Source organism: Cottoperca gobio, chromosome 8, assembly GCF_900634415.1.
Source record: "Cottoperca gobio chromosome 8, fCotGob3.1, whole genome shotgun sequence".
NCBI lineage: Eukaryota > Metazoa > Chordata > Actinopteri > Perciformes > Bovichtidae > Cottoperca > Cottoperca gobio.
This window is the reverse complement of record NC_041362.1, coordinates 6,800,042-6,821,141: the sequence shown is the minus strand read 5'-3', so window position 1 is coordinate 6,821,141 and position 21,100 is coordinate 6,800,042. Positions and strand designations below refer to the sequence as shown.

Here is a 21,100-nt window from a genome sequence, read left to right as displayed (position 1 = left end):
TCATCCAAGTCAAAGCATCAATTAGTTCCACGCTTGAGCTGAAGTGATGCATGTTCACACGTATCGACTACACTGTCCTGGGGAGCAGAGCAAGGTATCGACTTTGGAGTTGTTCTGGAGGACAAACCTCACCTCACCTCACATTCACAGACGTCATGTTTGCTTCAAATATTTATTTTCCATGTCCAGAAATGACATAACCACTTCTAACTTCGAAATGTGCTCAACATTTATTAAGAAAACAAAATGTTTTATATGCAAAAAAATTGTATATACACACACACACACACACACACACACACACACACACACACACACACACACACACACACACACACACACACACACACACACAATGCTTTTAACCAGAAAGGCACATTTACTGCATCTACAACGTAAAACAACTTTAAGATGTGAAGTAAATCCAAACAAAACATTATTAACAACATAATTAGAGACTTTTTTTAGTTTTCTCTCAAGATGTAACAATCTTTATTTGAATGGTTAAAAAAAGCTAATAAGACAATAGTGGTGTTGTGATAACTAAAATATATATTATTTATTACATAAATACAATAGGCTTAATGTAGCACATTTTATGTGTGCATTATTTACTCCCTTTTGTGGCTACAGACTGTCCACTATGTGTGCAAGGGCCAAAGAACAATGTGAGAACATCCTTAATACAAAGTAAAACTTCTGTCAAACTGAAGCTTTTATTCATAGAACATACACATTTGTAATAAATTATTTTTAGTACAATTTTCCGGTTGTAACTATTAGAAAACAGAAAGGTCTTGTTGTTGCTATGGGTTGAGAATGGAGTTACGTGATGATATGGCTGTGATTGTCTGTATCGCTGTGCGCGGGGGATTTACGGATTTGGTCTCGCAACATTGCTGAAAACCAAAAAAGGCCGTCTCCTCCACACCTCACTCAAGATCTAAAGTCCAACCATGAGCGAGGCGACGGCGCCATTACATCTTCGCAAAGCTAGAAAGTGGCACGCGTGACACAAATGAGAGCGGCAGGTAAACTGAAGAACGTAAACGTGTGAGGCATCTTCCTCCTACTGGTCTCAACACTCGGTGTAAAGATGGCGGCAGCAGCACTCATCTTCCTCTCACATTCAGAAGCCGACGCCCTAATAGGCTTTGGAACGAGGCGAGCTCTCGTACCGCGATGGTGCCACAGATCCATGCAACATGTTTGTTTTTTTTTGTTTTTTTAAACCAAAACCAAAAAATGATTGTGACGTGATATCAAAAAGTAAAATAACCTTGGAGGTTTAGGTAACTGGGCTTACAAGCGAGGAACGTACCGTCGGCGCCGTTCCTCTGCCCGGTTTGGGGCACCTCTCTCAAGAAATCAAAGCACCTTATTTGGACCCCCTTCTGGATACACCAGTGGGCCGGCCCATAGTGCCGTGGCCTCTTTACGATTGGTCCCATGGGAACCCCCTGCATACAGTTTTGTGAATCGATCAACTCCTCCTCTCTTGTTGCTCATACGTCTGTCATTTGTTTATGCTGATGGTGACGTACGATGTAGGTATATAGCCTTCATCCCCATTGTTCCTACGGACTCGGGTCCAGCCGTCCCCTTTGTCCTCCTCTACCACGGCCAGCACCTCCCCCTCCTGCATCGAGATGGTCCCTTCACTGGCCCCTGGAGGAGAGACAAACTACATGGTAGCAAAGATCCTTGTACTAGTTTATGCACACATGGTGACTCGTGATATGGTTGTGACTTCGCTCCTTATGTAGGTTCCACAAATCTTTTACTCCCCACACACACACACACACACACACACACACACACACACACACACACACACACACACACACACACACACACACACACACACACACACACACACACACACACACACACACACACACACACACACACACACACACACACACACACACACCATACCAGGGAAGCTGTACATGGCTGTGCATTTCCCAATAGGAGCCGTTAGTTCATCATCCTCAAAGTCATCATCAAACTCTGCGTAGATGGCCTGGGAGGGATCAGGAGTGCTTTCATCCGAGTGAGCTCCATCAGGGCTGCAGAGATAAAACAGGTGTCCTGTACAGAGCGGACGACACATCACTGTGCTCGACACACTGTGCATTCGTAGAACTTAGTGTTACCTGAGTACGTCGTGAGCTCCGTTGTTGTTGAATGTGTGACTTTTATAGCGCAACGTGTCCCCCCGACCTCCTGCCTCAGCCAGCCAAGTCTACACAGGAGAGCCAAAGTGGAAAGGAGAGAACGTACTGTTGATTGTGATGCATTGAAGATGCGTTGAATGGTAGAAACATCAAGTCAGGTTCATTTGTATAGCTCAATATCACACTGAAATGGGCTCACCTCATAAAATGGTAAACAATGACGTCATGAAATGAATAAACAGAGGTCCAGATTACCTCGTACTTGTTGAGCTCTCCTCTGAGCCGCTCGATATTCTGGGACGTCTGGTTGATTTGGGATGCCAGACTAGCGGGGTCTCCCATTTGAGGATTTTTCTCATAAACATCTTTCATTTTCCCCAGAGCCTCACTGAAGAGAGGAGAGCGAGAGAGGAACAAGGGAGCGAGAGAGGGGGGGGGTGACTTTCAGTAGAAAGCTCAGGGCTGAGTAAACAATTCCAACACTCACAGAGTTATACACACCGATGTGCACGGCATGAATATTACATCCACACTTCCACCAGCGGAGTTCTGACAGAGGTGGTTATTAATACGCAGCAGGATACCCACATACACACACACACACACAAACCCACACACACCTCTGATCTACTTCCTTTTGCAGCTCTTTGCAAATTTCCTCTAGTTTCTGTTGCAACTTCTTCCTGCGCTGCTCTGGAGGAAGATGGGCGAAGTCCTCTGTCACCGTAGGCTGCATGAGTTAAGAGGAAGAGCCGTGTTAACACTGAACTTAGTGTCACAGTTTCACAACAACGGTAAAGGAAACAGACACCTCAGGAGGAACACATCCTGTGGTTAGAGTTCAGCTCAAAGGGCAATGTTTAGCAGACAAACAAATCTCCTGGTTACAAATGTGTTAGGCTTATTAACCAAAACCCACCACCCATAGACTGACACATATGATGTAACACACTCATAACTTCATGTTGGCAGATTTCTTTAAACTACAAGTTGTAAAAATGTAATCCTGGGTGGAAAAGGTGAGCTAACAAAGTGTGGAGACAATTAACGCTACTTTGAAAGGAGTGTCCTCCTGTGCTATCAAGCGTTCCTCCCTTGTTCCACCACTAGGTGGCCCCCTCTTCAATGCAAACTCACGAGGACAAGCCTTGTGCTACAGAACATGATCGTGTCTGCTGCATGTTTAGTCGTTTGAACGCAGACGCTCTTGCAGTTTTTGTGAAAACTATTAAAATGACATGAGCTGTTGAAATGGAAAGGAGGCCATCTTTAAGTGTCACAACAACAACCGAGACCCCCCCACCAGCTGTGTCGTGCATATCACCGTGAAGAAACAGTATGTGTATAGAAAGAAACTCACTTTAACTTTAATGTATTTATTAATTTCTGTGGTTCATGTGTAATTATAGAGAACAGCAAAACAACCCGTGTGAGATATAAGATCACGTCAAGGTTTTGGAAACGTTAATAGTCTTGTTCATCTAAGGAATTCATTCATGCTTGTAAATGCAGGAACACAGGAACATGTGCGAGCCCTGGTGAGTGGAGGTCTCCTGAGAAACCTTCTCCTCTGATGACTCACCGATCTCCTGAGTGTCCGGAAGGACGAGATTCTGGGTTTGACTGTCTTATTGATCTCCTTCAAACAGTACGACAGGGGGTCCCGGCCAAACTTGGGGGAGGGGGGTCCGTTAGCGGGCGAGGGGGCGGGGGGTGTTGAGAAAGGTGGGAGCGTGGAGGGAGAGAGCTGTGGTGAGGAGGAGGAGGAGGAGGAGGAGGAGGAGGAGGAGGGGGGGGAGAGAGACCAGAAGTACCAGCACCCGAGCATGAGGTATGCAGGCGGTGTGCAGGATGGGGGAGAGGGGGGAGAGGGGGGATGGAAGGATAGAAAAAGAGGGAAGACAAAAAAACAACAAGGGTGACAAGGGAAAGAAAAAAGACACCATCAACACCACATAAGGCAGGAAGACAACGCTGGAGCAAACCCAGCACACGAGCCCAGAGAGCACCAAAGCACAAACACACATCCGTCTCTTTGGCTCCCATCAACACACATGGAATACAACAAATACATGAAGTACAAGATGAGGACAGCGAGCAGCCAACCACAGCTCCCAACACCTACAGTCAAACTCGGGCTGGGTATCCACGCTCGACGCCGACCGAAATAACTCAGCGCCAAGTGGCGTTGAGACTTGTAGTCAAAACAACAACAACAGCAGCAGCAACAGCAGCAACAGCGTACCATTTGTGCGGCTTCATCCCGCAGCCATTCACCGCAAGTGTTCTCTGAGTCGATGAGACGTGTGATCAGCGTGCGAGTCGAGCGTGGTATAAATAAATGTTTTAAAATCGTTTGAACGATTTCAAACATGTATTTCATGTAGAAATCGTTTGGATGGGGGGGGGGGGGGGGGGGGGGAGTGGAAGCGACAACGGAATGATTCAATTCACACGATGTGAAGCACTCTATCGGTATCACTTTAAGGGTCCTGGTACTACCATCGTCACAGCACCCAGCCCCGAGGTCAAACTCCAGCCATGTTTGAAGGATGCAGTGAGCCTCGGAGAGGAGCTGCATCAGCCTGGCTCTTATTCTCATAGTATTCACATCCTGGGTTATTATACGTCTCTCTCTCTGCTGTAAATCTCTTCTCTGGGATTTATTTTATTCCCCAAATGGGTAAAACTTGGTTTATGTAAATACTGACTGCTCGTTGTGTTTGCTTTGCTCTGATGTGGTAGTAATAAGATTCCTTTGAGTCTGGCCTGTGTAGATCAAATATCTTAATTACCACAGTGTCATCAGTGCATATTACATTGTTCTGGACTTGATTGAATGCCCCGTGTGACCTCTTGGAAAGAAGTTCACTTGAAAAGCATGCCAGGAGTGAATTCCGTCAGCTGGATGTCTCTGTGGGAAGGTGGGGGTCGGATCTATTAGCTAAATTACACAGGAGGCTGATGTCTTCTAGTCTTCAATAGTGAAGCTCTAAAAACAGCCCTAAAACAAGGTCGTTTGTGTAAATACTGAGTACAGCAGTATCATTATGTGAGCATATACTTTGCTTAAGGGAATCTAAGTACAGGAGAGCAGCTAAGAGTCGATGTTTTAGGGGCCAGACATAAACCAAAAGCTCACTCAGAATCCTGTTCATACTGCTCTACAGGCCTAATTGGGAGAGCATGACTGATGACACAGAGCAGTGTGCCACACACATACACAGCACAGCAGAGCACAGCCATTAAGACATGCAGTGAGAAGAGAGGCGCTGAACAAGCAAACACTGCAGGGAAGAAAGAAAGGATCCTTTAGTGCTGAGGCAGGAGGAGGGGGGGGGGGGGGGGGGGGGGCTGTGAGCTGGTTAGTGGTCAGCTACTCATATCACCAGTTCAATTTGTAGACCTCAGCAAGAGTGCTTCTTTGAGATAAGATCCATGATTTGCAATGTAGTGAGGCTCTCTTGACCCAAATAGATTCTCACGGCTCAATACAAACAGACATCCATATGTGTGGTTGGATCCGAGCCAATCTTTCTGACCTGGCAAACCTGGTGTCGTCCCGTCATTGTAGTTACAAAACATTTTATTGTGATGAGAGACATAAGGCCAGCTTCTGGGCAGCATAATAGAAGCAGTGTGTTTGTGGATGCCTGTAGAGGAAAATTCAATGTTGTTTGGCCCCATGCTGATGAAAGCACAAGCACAGCAGAATTCTGACTGCCAGTTGACCTATTGGAAACCACGCTGCAGTGTGTATGGGGGGGGGGGGGGGGGGGGGTTATTCACTCACAGTCAGGGACAGAGTCATGCAAACGACCTGTTCTAGAAGTGTTGGGGTGTGTGCGATTCACAATATAATGAAAGAGGTTCATGCATTATCATCCTGGGTTGATAAGGTTGTGTATACGTGCGTGTGGCCACGACCACAGGTCCATCGTGTTTTGCTCTCTGCAGAGGGGATTTCCTGGCTTCTTCCTGCTGGCTCTGTGGCTCAAACACTAACATTGACGTGCAGGGAGTCACCCACTAATCTCACTGACTGACCACCTGCAGGTATTCAAATCTGCTGCTGTTGATCATTGATGGAGGGAGTTGCTCGGGAACCACAATGCAAATTTAAAAAGAAAATGAATAAAAACGTTCTGAGGAGAGGCACATTGTGGATTGTCCTACCTTACTCTTTTTGCTGAAAAGCCAAAAGTTTTTGTTCCTGTTCTTTCCCAGCAGTTCCATGGGGCCTTTAGGCGTGCCCAGGCTGCTGTCAGACGAGGCTCGGTTGATGCCCTGACTGTAGTCCTCAAAGTCCACGTCTGCAGGACGTTCAAAGCCCGACTTGTTCTGCTCTATTACAACCATGGAGTCCTACATTAGATGCAAACAGGTGCACAGTTTAAACTAAATGTGCTGCACATTAAAATCCATTAAGCATTGTTTTCTTTTTTTGACCCAACTCACATTCCTCTCATTAACATTAGTGCCGGCCTTAGTAATGCCTTCCAGGCACTTTCCAATGATAGGCATCACATGTTTCTCTGTGTCTGAGAACAAGATGTAGCCTTGAGCCACCTTCCGTACTCGCCTCTCATCCAGATCCTGCAATTTCTAGTGCACACAAAACAACAGTTGTTTCCATTGTGCAGTGTAAAATGTAAAGTACTGAACATACTCAGAGCGCAGCATCAAAATGTAAAGTCCAACGGTTACTTAATGCAAATACAATAAACCAGTTTAGCAATATTATGGCAAACTAATGCTATGCTAACAACTCAAATAAACGTAGAGGGCAGCAATATGTCATTCACTTACATTGAAAATGAGTGGCATATCATTAAAATAGAACTGGTTCTGCTCCTTGTTGTACTTCTGAAGCTGAGCAGCGTAGTCGTTCTTACACTCCTCCGCTACATGAGCTCTCATATGAGCCTGCTGTTTGGCCTGAAACCACACGTACAGCAAACAGGTCAAACACATGCATCACATTCCACTTTTAAATCAAGTTAAATAAGTCTTTAAAATTAAGATTCCACCCCCCCCACCCCTTTACTTTTTCGACGTCCGCCTTTGTGGCATTGATGTCTTGATCAGTCTTCTCTGCGTACTGCGCTGCACGCTCTGCTTCTCTCCATTCCCTTTCAAAGCGCTTTTTACTCTGGTGTGCAGAAAGACAGATGGAGAGAAAGGAGAAAGGCCGTGTTCACTTCAGTCCGCTAAGTGAGGCCGTTGCCCAAATGAAATATGAGGAGCTTCTACAATTTGGAGCAAAGCATTTCTCTAAAAAAAAAAAAGACGGATGAGGGAGGGAACATCTCCAACTTAATAGGTCTTGGATTGACGGCAGGAGTATAACACCTGTTTTTACTATAGACAAACATACAGTAGCCACATTGGACGTGAGGAAATGTTAAAGATCTGTGTCTAGACTTACACCGTCGAGCTGTTTGTAGGTGCTCTCCAAACTCTGCTGGGCCTTCTTGGCCTCCATCAGATACTGCAGACATTCATAAAAATAGACTGAGTGAGAGGAGGAGAGGGGGGAGGGGGGGTGACAGAGGTAGAGACAGCCATGTGCCGGGGCAGACACTGAATAAACAATGACCTCCAAAAAGCAACACAACATAACAAATACCAGCGCGTCTCTTGAGACATCACGTCTGCAGCGAGAGCTCGTACACGGCTGCAGTGTTCTGCAATCTAACGGGACGGAGCCAATGCATTCCTCATGGAGAAACGCCAGCGCTCAGACCGTGCCTCCCCCCCCTCCACTCCCCCCCACTCCCCGGACACAATAAGTAAGGCTTCCTTCCTGCCACAACAGTGAGATCTCCACGTCTCCACTTTAAATAACTTCATTCCCCCTCCCACCCTTGAAACTCCTCCTCAGTGTGTGCCGTACACTCCAATTGAAAATCTCATTTGGCATTTCTTCAGGCTGCTGTTGAATAAAGTGCTGCAGGCACCTACAAGTGAATACACTGTAGAGCTGCAGTGATTAGTCGATCAAGAGAAGATTAATCCACATCTACTTTGATGATCGACTAATCATCCAAGTTATGTTAGTTATATATTGTTGGGTTTGTGTTCTAATGTTTTAAAGGAAGAACAATATGTGTAATAATCTGCAGAAGAAGAATCAATCAGTGGGACTAAATCAGTGTATCAAAGTAAAGCACAACAGTTGGCAAGCGACAGATGGAAATGTATTTGAGGGTGAACAACAAGGCTTTGGGGAAATGAGCCTGACTGCAGTGTGTTTAACGCTACATTTAAAGTCCATTTTAAAACGCCAAATTCTATTTATTTGGTAAAACTCGACACAATAACACTCCTGCTCCTCTCACCGTCTTCCGTTCCTGCTTGAGCTCTTGCAGGTACTTGGTGAGATCGATGCAAATGTTCATCATCATGTTCTCAGCAATGAGCTCTCTCTGCCCGGCGTAGTCGTTCATCTCATTCAGGATGTCCAAGAAAGACTGGTAGCTGGACAACCTACCATTTAATAAGGCGGAGGAGAGAGGAACGGGTGGAGAAATGAGAACCTGGATGGACCACTGATAAGATGATACAAAAAGACATGATCAAAGAGAAGTCCGCAGTGGGCCAAGTCATAATAAGAAGCTCATGACTTCCTTATTCCCGCTTCCTTCTAGGGGCATTTAAATGTCTCCAACAGCAGCCCCACACTGCAGCATGAAGGACACTAATGACGTATGAAACGTGATATTATTTGCAGGACAGTTCTGGTTTCATTTGTTCGTCCCCTTACCGAGAGCTTAAGCTTTTAGGGGAAGGGTGTAAATCCAAATTGACCCAGTAAGCACAATTCTGGCTGACATTGCGTCACAGCTAAATGTAATTCCTTAAAAAGAAACGTTTAAACATCTACAGGTTCCCTTCGAAGATAAGCTTTGCGACAGCTCACCTGCACTCCGGTTCATCTTTGCCGCTTCGTTTCTGGTTATACTTCTTTGAAAGGTTCCTGCGGACAGTGAAAGTGCATCACAACGAATGGATAGGAAAACGCTGAACACATTGAGTGGAAGAAAGCTCACTAACTGTAACTATTCTTATGAAACCACAGGCTGTTCTTTACAATAGGATTAAAAACAGCAGTCGCCTATAAACATATTAAAATAGCTTTTCTTCCTCCTTTCACTCTCTCTCTGACCACATCCTGTCTATCATGTGCCAGTCGGCTCCCACTTCCTCTCCTCTCAGCGCTACAGCAGATGTGGGTCTGGAGACTGGGAGACAGCTGGGAGAGGGAGCACCACGGACGAAGAGAGAAAGAGGGAGAGAGGGAGCACACTGCAGCTGGAGAATGAGGCCAGTGTTTCAGAAACAAGTCAGATTCTGTCCCAAAGTAGTCATAAGACCCCACAGACATTTCATAAACAGCCTTTTAAACATGCACCCATGCGAACACAAGCAAACACACACACACACACACTGACACAAGCTGTATTGAGCAACACAAAAGCATTTGAGGCAGAACGACGACATGAGCGAGGCCTACCTCAGTTGTTTGGCATAGTTTTGCTCAATCTCTGTCCTCTCCTTCACAAATTTCACATACTTCTCCACCAGCTCCAGGCCAGACTGTGTGTGCTTCTCGATGATGTCATATTGGTCCTGGAGAAAGAAGCACGAGAGACAAATAAGGGAAAGATATGAAGCACACACTCTGCAGAATTTGGAACATGTGTCAACTTCTGGGTAATAACTGGGATGTTCCTCTTGGTCGAAGTCATCGAGACGAATCTTGAATGGAGGGTAATAAACTAAACACGTTGGCGTTTGTTGCTGCTTGTTGGATTCCTCTGACGCTCTCCACATGTGCACACAATATGACCTCTAAACCTCCGCCTAGCTTTATGTTCCCTGGCACCCAACGTTGTTAAAGAGAGAGAGAGCGCAGTGGAAGGACACAGGGTCACAGCAGGGGTCACAGGCAGAAACAAGGTGGTATTACTTACACATACCTGAGAGCAATGTCACATACTCTGAACTAGTCGTAATGAGGAAAAACACATGGATGCTATAAAGAAGATGTATTTTATTGCTCAGACAGTTTCAACCACAAAGGTCAATAGCAGAGTTGTTGTTCCAACTTGAGTGTCGGGGAAATAATTGTTCCGATTATTCTGACGCCACATGAACGCAGCACAAAAAAATCGCCACGTTAACGAAAGTGAAAAATCATTTGTGCATCCGGCCTGTGATTTGGATCCGCTCCAAAATATAATGGGTTCTTCCTCGGCCCATTCTTAACACTTCTACAAAGTTTCATGAAAATCGGACGAGGAGTTCTTCTGTAATCCTGCAAACTGAGCTCAAAGCATCACCTCATTGGCGGAGGTAATAGTAAATACATCAAATGAGCTTTAGAGTCCTTATTAATGTAGCTCTTTGACATGTCATGACCAGTTTCAAATACATAGAACACAGAACAACCGTGTTTGCTGACTTTTCATATTTACAGTACGACGGAGATTTAGTGTGTTTGTCTTCCTCTTGTTTGGGAGAGAACTTTATGACACCTTCAAGCTCAGACAAGTCTGTTACGAGTGAGAGACGATATCTAATCCCAATCTTTTCTCACTCTACACTCAGAACAATTCCCCCAAGCCTTCTGTGCTACTGACTTTAGTATTGAGGAGGTGACATATTGAAAGAGGATTCCTGACGAGTCGAGCCATGTTTTTTATGCCCTTCAGGTAAAACAGAAGAGACAAAACCCCAAATGAATGAGTCAAGGTTTAAAATCCCAGAACACGGTTAAAAAGGTTGAGACAGAGGTCTGCGATCCATCACCACAATAACATCTAACCAATAGGGTTTCATTTAGCGTCATTAATTACAGAGGAAAAGTAATGAGAGTCAATACAGCCAACTTACAACTCCAGAGTTTCCTGAGGTGCTTGTGTTAACAACACATTTTCTTCTTAGATGTGGAAAATAATTGCACTGTATTTGATTTGCGAGAGAGAAAGAATAGTAGTAAAACAACCAACTGGCAGGGTTTAAGGGCACTACTTTGTTTAAATCTAGCCCTCATAAAGTGTAGAAAGTGACGATTTATTTATTTATGAGCTGGATCCGGAACAACCTCACCATAAAAACACAATTGGTGAAAAGTTAAAGTGCCTCTAACCTCAAAAACTAGCCTATTCAGTTTTACTCAGTTACCTCAAATGCATAAAATAACCAAGCAGCAGTGGCAGCATGGAACCAAAATCTAAGTGAGGAGGCAGAAAGAAGCACTGCTGGTCGTGCATCGTCTGTAGGTCGAAGCCACACCTTGCATCAGAGTAACTGGGAAAGCTGAAACATCAGATCTTGTTTTTAGATCGTTTACACATCATATTAGGGAATGGCTATTATAGCAACATTATTATCAGTTAATCTGCCTAGTATTTTCTAGATTAATGGATTAGAAAGTTGTTGAGCTGCACAAATTAGGAAATGGATATAAGAAAATCTTGAAACAGTTAAATTCCCATTTCCACTATCAGGGCAATAATTAAGAAGCTTAAAGCAACAGGAGATGTTACGAATCAGCCTGGAAGAGGACGTGTGTGTACATTGACGCCACACACCGTGAGGAGGATGGTTTGACGGGCAAAAGAATGTCCAAGGATCACAGCTGGAGAATTGCAGAGGTCAGTTGAGTCTTGGGGTCAGAAAGTCTCCAAAGCGACCATCAGACGCCGCCGACATCGCCACAAGTTGTTGCCAGAAAAAAAAAAGCCATTGCTGTCAATTAACAACAAACTAAAGCGCCTACAGTTTCCCAAACGTTACTGGGGCTTTGATTGGGACAGGGTTATAAGGTCAGATGAGACCAAAATAGAGCTTTTTGGCAACAAACTTCAAAGGTGGGTTTGGCGTAGACAGAAAGATAGCCATACAGAAAAGTGGAGTGAAGTACTGGTGGTGGATCTTTGATGTTGTCGGGCGGTTTTTCTTCCAAAGGCCCTGGACATCTTGTTAGGATACATGGTATCATGGACTCTATCAAATACCAGAAGATATTAAATGAAAACCTAACAGCCTTTGCCTGGAAGCTTAAAATGGGTCGTGGTTGGACCTTCCAGCAGGACAATGATCCAAAGCACACCTCACAATCTACACAACAATGGTTTACTGACCACAGAATAAAGGTTGTGCCACGGCCATCACAGTCCCCGGAACCTAACTCCTATAGAAAATGTGTGGGATGAGCTGAAGAGGAGAGTCCACAAGCGTCAACCTCTGAATCTGAAGGATCGTGTGTGGAAGAAGTGTCTCAGATCCCGTGCCATGTGTTCACCAACCTCATCAGGCATTATACAGGAGAAGACTCAGAGCTGTAATCCTGGCAAAAGGAGGCTGCACAAAATATTAAATAAAGGGGTGCCAATAATTGTGGCACAGATGTTTTTAGAGAAAAATATTCATTTAAAGTCAACTTTTTTTCTTTCTATAATAATTCAATAAGAGACAACTGACCACTTCTGCATTAGAATAAAACATCCTGCATCACAGCTGTCCTGTAATGATTTGCCATCCTTCACCAGTCTTTACGAGGTATATACCACCTGGCATACCTGATCAGGACATAATGTTGAATCATCATAGCTGTAATAAATAGATCTTTTTGGGAGTGTCAGGTAAAGTCTGTCAGGAATATTGAGAGGAAGTTCTGTCCCAAAAACAAACTGCGCTTCACCCTTTGTTGAGTCTACAGTTTTCACGCCAGGGAAAAAATAACACATTTTACTGGATCGTGTTCCTATTCTTCTTGTTCCAATAGTCAAATAAAATAAAAAATAGTTAAATATCAGAGGATTACAGAAGATGGAAGTATCCGAGTGAAAGGAGCCTACAATAAAATATCTTGTTTGTGTGTGATCAAACTTTACATTGATTATACAAGGATGTTGTTAACCGACACATTAGTGAATCACACACGTCACCCCAACAGGAATTCAAAACAGGAAGTAACCCTAAACCCAATCAGCATCAGTTTGTTTAACATGAATTGAGAAACTGACCTGCCACAAAAAGACTGTTTCCTCTATGTACGTGTATCATATGCTTCTCGGGTTGAGTGCAGCATTTCTGGAAAAGAAGCAGCCTTGGATGAAGTCATAACTACGTGCTGATTTATAAATGGCAGAAACAGTAGCAGCTGATGCTCTCTATACATTTACTGTGATTCAAAACAAGGAGTTCTCCAATTAGAGAAAAGCCACCTCATTAAACTGTCTTAAAAACACACCGAGATAGCCTTCAAGGATTTAATCATTGTCCCGTCAAGCACCAGTGGCTGTCACAACACTGTGATTCATAACCGTCCCAAGCCGCAGTCAGAATTATCTTTAGAGGTCCCCTTAGATTGGGTTTGTACTGAAGTGATTTTCATAAATCACAACGGTGTTGTGTATGAAACTGCTCCTGACAATTTTCAAATGGTCCTGCCGGTGATTGAACAGCAAATATTATGTTTCTGGTAAAAACAAAATCCTGCCGATTTCATTACTAAATGTACATTAAAACTGAGGTCTTAAAGTTCTTATCTAAAACTAGCAAGCATCCAACGTGTCCTTTATACTCCAGGACACTGGCATCAAGTAAATGCCTGCCCCCCCCCCCCCCCCCCGTCTTCTAGAAAATGAGAGGCCTGGCCCGACCAGACATGGCCCAGTGTAGATCTCAGGGTTGGCCTGGAAGCACTCAATATCACAGCTAAAAGCTTAGACACTGATCTTGCGCTCTGCTAACATGTGCCTTAAAATAGCCACTGGATTAACAACAATCAGGGGGGACAGATGCCATTGAGCTGCCTTGGCCCAAGGGATGACTCTTCAACATTAACACAATTATGCCCGCGGGGCTTTATCTAACCAGGCAGGTGAGAAAATAGCCAAATGAACTTACTGTAAATAAAACAACTAATTATTCATCTGTATTTCACGTTGACTGAAGAAAGAATGCTGGCTTCAGTGTGGAAAGGTTCCAGTACACTTCATGAGATGAACAGGAAAGCCTCCTATACCGAGAGCCTCTGATGAATACTGGGGTGCGGATGTTTCTCTGACTCAATCAAAGTAGGGCAAAACTAATTAGGCTGTTGCACCAGCATGTAGGATGGGACAGGGGAAGAGGCCTAGGGGGAGACTCTGTAATGAGGTCACAACCTCCTCGTCTTTGCAATGCTCCATTTTACACATTCAGGTTCCCCGAGTATGAATCAATGTTTGCAAATGTGTGGCTTTATTGCCATGGTACAGTGCTGCTGGCACGTAAACTGTGGCAGCCATCGGGGTAATATGTTATATGGTGGGACAGGGTTTGTTTGGATTCTGGATAGTGTCACTTCCAGGAAATAGCTCACAGTTTATTAGTGTACAGACTGGAGCACCCTGATTTGTTTTGACCTAGAAAACAGCCTTCAGTGTATGTTAATTACTACATGGGTCAGTCCAATAAAACATTTTTTTTAAAGTTTACGGAATCTAATTATATAAAAGCACTCAATCCAACAAATCACACTTTATTGTAAAATCAAGATCTCTTGAAATCAGTGCACCTTTTTGTTTTGTTTGTTGAGTAAATAATCATGGCACTCAGGTGCACACGTGATGGTACTTCATGAGTGACGAAGCTTGTTGTCAAGGCAAATGACAGCATCTGATTCCATCGCTAAGGAAGCAAGGAGTGCCAGACTGTAAACAGTGAGACATCCTAGTTGGTACAACCCACCTCAACACACGTAAAACACATTTGTATGTGCAGAATAAATAGTATTTGGACACGATTTTCAGCCATGTATTAAAAGTCATAGTTTACATTGTTAATAGCATGGCCATGAATATTCTCAGTCATGCGGGACGATTGGATTTGGTGTTAAAGTTGCTTTTTCAACGTGATTCATGTCTGCAGTTAGACATAAGTTTTCTTTACAATGCAATAATACGTTGTTGCATTTGAGTAACTTTAGAGCGGTTTGCCTCGTGCACTGCAGCTATCCCACTATAAAATAAATAAATAAAAAACACAGTTAAAAAAAAAAACAAAGATCCAATCAAAAACCAGACATCCAATCGATGTGCAAACGTGGATCCAAGATTAACTGCTTCACTTCGCAAGAGCAACAGTAGTGTGCTCCAGCTAAACTCACGCTTTGTTTCAACTACTTAACGCTAAAGAAAACTGTCCGAAAATGGAACCGTGTTCGTGAATGCACCGTTTTGCAGCGTTCCATCGCTGCTTCAGACATGTATCCCTCAACAGGCGTTTGGCGTTACCCGACTTTCTTAACAAAGTCTATCTAAGAAATCTCATTATCTCCAAGTTGAGAACTATTACTACCAAACCAAGCCAGATGATGGACTCACCCACAGCTCTGTGCCCCAGTCCATGTTCAGCTTGTCGACCAAGCTGTCTGACTGTCCTGAATACAAAGAACTTCTCCAAAGTTATCCCAGGAGCTCGGAGGACGGCCCTGGCAAGAATAATCCCGAGGTGATAAATCAGTCGTAACCACTATGCACTCTGGTTTCGATTCCGTCAACAAATAATGTAAACCAGTATCATAATGAGCTAATTAACTAGGGCTGGCAGTCGTTAGTCTAGATTGTCCAAATATTTTTCATAGCGAAGGAAAGAGAGATAAACTAGCTTTCATATCCGCGTCACTCCCAAATCCTAAATCTTAAAGGGCCAGTGTACTGAACCACAAGCTTCACTGGGCAGAGGACTGTGCAGCATCCTGCCACTTCGTGTTGTTTCAAATGATAGTTTTAGTTTAAACCTGTGTCCCTGAGCAAGGCATTGAGACAGAGCATCCTAAAATTCATTATCACACATTACATCCTCAACAGACGATGCTCTCACTCACTGACTGATGCTGGCACATTCAGTTCTTTAAATCAGACTCTGTTACGAGCTGGAGACTTTCTTCTGTACTAACAATCAATTCGGATTGACTTCTTGAATCCTGAATTATTTATTTATTTATTATTTATTTATCGGCTACTTGTACAATATCATTTGTATTCCTGGCAGTCGCTCCTGCCCTGTGTTTTTTCTTCATGTTTTTTATGCAACTGTACAATGATGTTATTAAAGGACAATACTTTTTAATGTTTAATCAACATTTCAAGAAGACAATAATCAAATATACATTGTGAAACCATAAAGATGAACATTGTAAAGTACACTATAGAGTAAGCATTTAAGTTTCCAAATACACACACAACATATCAACACTGGCTATTGTGTAACTTTATTAAGAATAAAATTAATATAAAAGTGAAGTTAGACTTTACAAATAAAAATAACTGTTATAAGACACCTGGTTTGTCGGTAGCACTTCTTGGCAAACTAATGCTCCTTATTATTTATTTTTACATTTGTATTTACCTAGAATCGTACCATACCAAAGTTAAAACTGATAAATGATATGCAAATGCAAGACAAATGATATATATGGTTAAGTTTTGAGTCCCCAGGCTGATTTAATCTTACCCCTCCAGTAAGTACTGTACATCCTAAACTTGATCCCCGTTAGACTGGGGAGTCATGGGGATTTCTGAACAATCCTTGGCTTTGTTAGGGACAAAAGTATATTGTCTATTTTTTTTATAGCATTTGTAGACAATGATCATGAGGATGGAAATGAAGATGACGACTAATAGAATCAGGAACCACAAAATGGTTGTAAATTGGAGTGCACTGGTTTTACCTGCAAGACAAACAAGATAAAAAAACAACAACATCAATTGAAAGTATTTTTCACTTCTTAATGCCATAAATAGTTTTAACCTCCTGCCACATGTGTATAGCTTCAACATCAGCTACTACCTTACTGTGGTCACATTTACATGTGTTCTGTGCATAGTCAATAATCATACCTGTCATCATCAGTGTGACGGATCTTGTCACCCTCCCAACTATATTCGTGGCAACACAGACGTAAACATGAGCATTGGTAGACGTGGCTCCTGTGACGCTGATGCTCTTCTGGCGCCCTCTGGTGGTCTCCCTCACGTTCACTGCAGAGGTATATTTCCAGTAGATCTCAGGGGGAGGGTTGCCCTCAGCACTGCAGTTTAAGGTCACATTTACACCCAGGTCCACCACCTTAATGTAACTTCCCTCCTTGAACTCAGGGGCGTCTGTGGAGAGAATGGTGAGAATTGAGAAGAAGAAATAATATCATTTATAATCCAGTTAATCACAACTTTATATTAGTGGGTTGTGTTAAGGAAGAAATGCAATAATACACAGGACAACTCACAGTGCACAGCAGCCATGTACGGGGCTGAGGTTACAGTAGGGACCCGCTCTGGTCCATTGGGTCCTAGGTGCAGCTCAGCCTTGCAACTGAAAAGAGCTCCGTTGTATTGTCTCTTAGCAGTGACTGTCAAGTTAGACCACGCGCTTACTGGGGTCTTACTAGTGTTATCAAACATTTGTGTGTGCACAGTTTCATTGCCGCGGTACCACGTCACTTTGAGCTTCTCCAAAGGAGTCACGTTAGCGACATGACATTTCAGCCGGTACTCTGAGCCCTCTATCATCGGCCCAGGAGCCATCGCAGAGACTGACACAGTGTCTGGAGTCTCTGTAAAATAAAGCAAGGGGGGAAAAAAACAACATAATGATACCCCTAAAATTGCAATCCCAATTGTACATATATGTACGTATATGATGTCTATTTTGTAGCATGATGCACAAAGACTGCGATGGCTGTTCATATATGAAAGGTGGATGTGCATGTTATCTGGAGAAGGCAGCTCTTTTCAGAGATAATCTGTAGATATTTAATCATTTCAAAAAAGAAAATGAGAGCAGCTCGTTTGGGATACTGATGTTGCTTCTGTTTGTGCTTCTTTTTATCCCTTTTCCACATGATTTGCATATGCTAGACCAGAGGATATATGGAAAACAGTGGTGTCTTGTTATCCCATGCCATGGGCCAAATGTTTGGCATGACACGGAAAGAAAAAATAAAAAGACAAGAAATATGCCATAATATCTTCCATATTTACTTTACTTTTAAACTGCCACTGTAAATGTACTATAAAGAGCTTATGTAAGCGTTACTTTACATCAAACATTTTCTAGGACAATCCCCTGGAGGCGAAGACAGAAGATAATATATAGTCTGTCGACTTGTACTCACTATAAAGAGTGATGGCTAACCACACAGAACACTCGTGATACGAGCCGTTCTCTTTCAGATTAATGAAGCACGCAGGTTTTGTGCTCCAGTCATCCACTTCTTCAACTGCCCAGGTGCTAGCAGGACCTTTAGACGTTGTGGCTCCATATCTGCCCTCCCAGCCCATCCCTAGAACACCTGCGGCTGACGTACTGCAGTTAACGGAAGCTGGATCTCCAAATCTCACCACTAGTTCAGCAGGCGTCAACACTAAGGGGCAACCTGCCATTCGAAGGGTAAGCATATTCAATGAGCACTTCATTTTGGTGCACAATCAGAAGTATTCACAAGTTGATACATATTCCACATGTAAGGATGTAGCCTACCTGTTGGTGTTGATGGCTCATTGGTCGTTTGGTCTGCACTGGTTGTTGGCGGGATCATTTTTATCACATGAACATGGATTTGCTTAGTTATGTTTCCCAGATAATTGCTAGCTGAGCAGTTGTACGTTTCGCTGGTGTTTACTCGAGTGATGATAAGATTCTGCTTTTTAATTAACATCCCCCCATCAAGTGTCCATTGACTGACAGGAGGAGGTTTCCCCTCAGCTTCACAGTTCAGGGTGACGTCATGACCCTCGTGCACAGAGACATATTCTGTGTTGTTCTCGAAGTCAGGAGCATCTGAAGAGGCAAATGAAGGTTTTATATGTATTTAAATATTTACATTATGACATAGAGAAAAATATTATTCTGTTTACTCACAGTCCACAGAAACAGTGTGTGTTTGAGAAACCTCAAAAAGTTGTGGTCCATGTGGCCCAAAGTCCAGCTGAGCCTCACATCTAAACTGAGCTCCATGTTCTCCTCTGCTGATGTTGACTGTCAGAGTAGAAGACTCAAACACTGGTGTTTTGGTTGTGTTGGTGAAAGTGTCCTTCTTGATTGTTCGATTGTCTTTGTACCACCTCACGACGAGGTTTTGAACCGGTGCGGCGCCCGCAATATCACACTGCAGCTCGTACAGCCTCCCTTCCACCGCAGCGGCATACTTTAAAGGATACACATCGACCTCTGGCACCTCTGTCACAACCAAATTAGATAAGGAAGTTACTTTATTGTTTTTGCTATTTTTTTGAATGATGTAATATTCATTTGAAATGATACTTACGGTACAGGGAGATTTCAAGCTCTTTGCTGCATTCTTGACCGTCGTCCAGCTTTATTCTGCACTCTGCTGTCACATTCCAGGCTGACAATGACACTGACCAGGAGATATAACTATAGTCTAATTCCATTGCATAGTCTTTGTTTCCTACTCTCCAGTACATCCCATTATGATATTCTTCTGTGCTGGAGCAGTTTATGAACACTGACTCTCCATATTTTTTTATAACCTTGGGCACATCCAGGGTGAGAGGGTTGGTGTCAGGGGGGCAGCAGCTGTCTGCATCTGTTGATAGACAAATGGCTTTTAATGGATTTAGAAAGTGGACTTTGCTGCACTCTGGTGGCTCAGAAAGGTAATGCATGCCAATTATACTTCCAACTGTGCGGGGCTGATTTCTCACAGTACTCTGTCACGTTTTCAGTAATAACGTTGCTGAATCACAGACCTGTGATGTCGTAATAAAAACTTTAAAATATCTGCACTGACACATGTAGGTCCTTATACACAGATAAACAGCAAGATTAAAAACAATCAGTATGATCTTCCCTTTATAATAGTCACGCTCACAAATAGGATAACGTTGTGTGCTTTAATGTAGTGGGATAGGCTTTTGAAATACACATCTTGTTTTAGGATTTTAAAAAGTACAGCGCCTTCCATTATGTAGAAATATAATATATTTATATGCTCTATAGTGTCAAAATGTTATTAATACCTTTTTTTCCAAATAGATTCTCCATCCACCACACCCATTGCAGTTCAGTCAACTGTCACACATAGTATAGTGGAGGTTTTTATAAAACAATTACGTCTAGCTCTTCCACCTGAAATCTCAAAGTTTTAATTACATTATAGTTGTTATGTTTCATTTTATTATTTTAAAAAGTCAAACATGACATTTTCCAATTGTCTTGACTTTCTTTAGATGATTAACAGCACCTCAGGAAAAGGAAATCAATGATTGTATAAAATATTATTACATTAAAAAGATTTTGACTTGAAATAATTACTTCAATTAGTATAATAATAATAATAATAATAAAATAATAATAATAAAATAATAAAATAATAATAATAATAATAATAATATAATAATAATAATAATGATAATAATAATAATAAATTGTATTTATAAAGCACCTTTCAAAGCTAAAAGCAATCTCAAGGCGCTAAAATAAGTTAACAAGTTAGATGAACACGCGATCTTTGAGATTGAGTTGATAATTGAAATTTAATTATTTAAGTAAGTAAGCCGGTTAACAATTTTCTTTTTTCAGTGTATCTAATTTACAATGTTCTGTTTATTTCTCTATTCACCACCCTACCTACCCATCCCCACCTCCAGCACAAAGGGTATAACATTTAAGACCCACACAGAGCTCCTGTAGAACATCATTATCACTCACCACACAGTGAAAACATGAGCATGAGGAGGCCCAACATCCTGAGGGGCAGCATGCAGGAGGTGGATGGACGAGGTAATGTGTGTTTCAGGATGGTCCAGCGGATGTCCAGCTTCAGTAACTGGATGACATGAATCCTGGCTCAGAGCTGACCCTGATGGTGACAACCTGCTGCTGACAGTTGTGCACAC

The 21,100-nt window shown here is 42.8% G+C and overlaps 2 protein-coding genes across 5 annotated transcripts; both read right to left on the bottom strand.

Moving 5' to 3' along the window:
- Nucleotides 1-207: 207 nt before the first annotated feature.
- On the bottom strand, nt 208-15,819 carry trip10a (thyroid hormone receptor interactor 10a). Of its 2 annotated transcripts, XM_029438025.1 has the most exons (15): nt 15,563-15,819; nt 9,697-9,812; nt 9,103-9,159; nt 8,522-8,669; nt 7,609-7,671; nt 7,228-7,332; nt 6,990-7,118; nt 6,639-6,785; nt 6,357-6,545; nt 3,763-3,927; nt 2,801-2,910; nt 2,436-2,568; nt 2,160-2,248; nt 1,939-2,072; nt 208-1,668 (listed from the first exon to the last, which is right to left on the bottom strand). In XM_029438025.1, exons 1-15 carry the CDS (start codon nt 15,584-15,586, stop codon nt 1,517-1,519), a joined length of 1,761 nt encoding a protein of 586 aa, XP_029293885.1. In that variant the 5' UTR covers nt 15,587-15,819; the 3' UTR covers nt 208-1,516. The 2 variants fall into 2 exon arrangements, with proteins under 2 accessions (XP_029293885.1, XP_029293886.1); XM_029438026.1 differs by lacking the exon at nt 3,763-3,927.
- A 481-nt stretch (nt 15,820-16,300) lies between these two features.
- LOC115012460 (cell adhesion molecule 2) lies at nt 16,301-21,084 on the bottom strand. Of its 3 annotated transcripts, none has more exons than XM_029438083.1 (8): nt 20,913-21,084; nt 19,507-19,788; nt 19,101-19,418; nt 18,720-19,019; nt 18,355-18,615; nt 17,467-17,793; nt 17,081-17,344; nt 16,301-16,911 (listed from the first exon to the last, which is right to left on the bottom strand). In XM_029438083.1, exons 1-8 carry the CDS (start codon nt 20,962-20,964, stop codon nt 16,718-16,720), a joined length of 1,998 nt encoding a protein of 665 aa, XP_029293943.1. In that variant the 5' UTR covers nt 20,965-21,084; the 3' UTR covers nt 16,301-16,717. The 3 variants fall into 3 exon arrangements, with proteins under 3 accessions (XP_029293943.1, XP_029293944.1, XP_029293945.1); XM_029438084.1 differs by having other exon boundaries at nt 19,179-19,418; XM_029438085.1 differs by lacking the exon at nt 18,355-18,615.
- Nucleotides 21,085-21,100: the final 16 nt, after the last annotated feature.

What these genes read in the sequence shown, in the direction of transcription:
- trip10a (XM_029438025.1), bottom strand. Translation starts at nt 15,586, where the DNA reads ATGGACTGGGGCACAGAGCTGTGG. An exon ending in ATATGCCACTCATTTTCAAT is followed by an intron (nt 6,786 to 6,989) that starts GTAAGTGAATGA and finishes TGTGTGCACTAG; the next exon opens with AAATTGCAGGATCTGGATGA. An exon ending in TCCGGACACTCAGGAGATCG is followed by an intron (nt 2,911 to 3,762) that starts GTGAGTCATCAG and finishes TAACTCATGCAG; the next exon opens with CCTACGGTGACAGAGGACTT.
- LOC115012460 (XM_029438083.1), bottom strand. Translation starts at nt 20,964, where the DNA reads ATGCTGCCCCTCAGGATGTTGGGCCTCCTCATGCTCATGTTTTCACTG. An exon ending in GCTTGAAATCTCCCTGTACC is followed by an intron (nt 19,419 to 19,506) that starts GTAAGTATCATT and finishes TGGTTGTGACAG; the next exon opens with AGGTGCCAGAGGTCGATGTG. An exon ending in GTACATGGCTGCTGTGCACT is followed by an intron (nt 17,345 to 17,466) that starts GTGAGTTGTCCT and finishes TTCTCTCCACAG; the next exon opens with ACGCCCCTGAGTTCAAGGAG.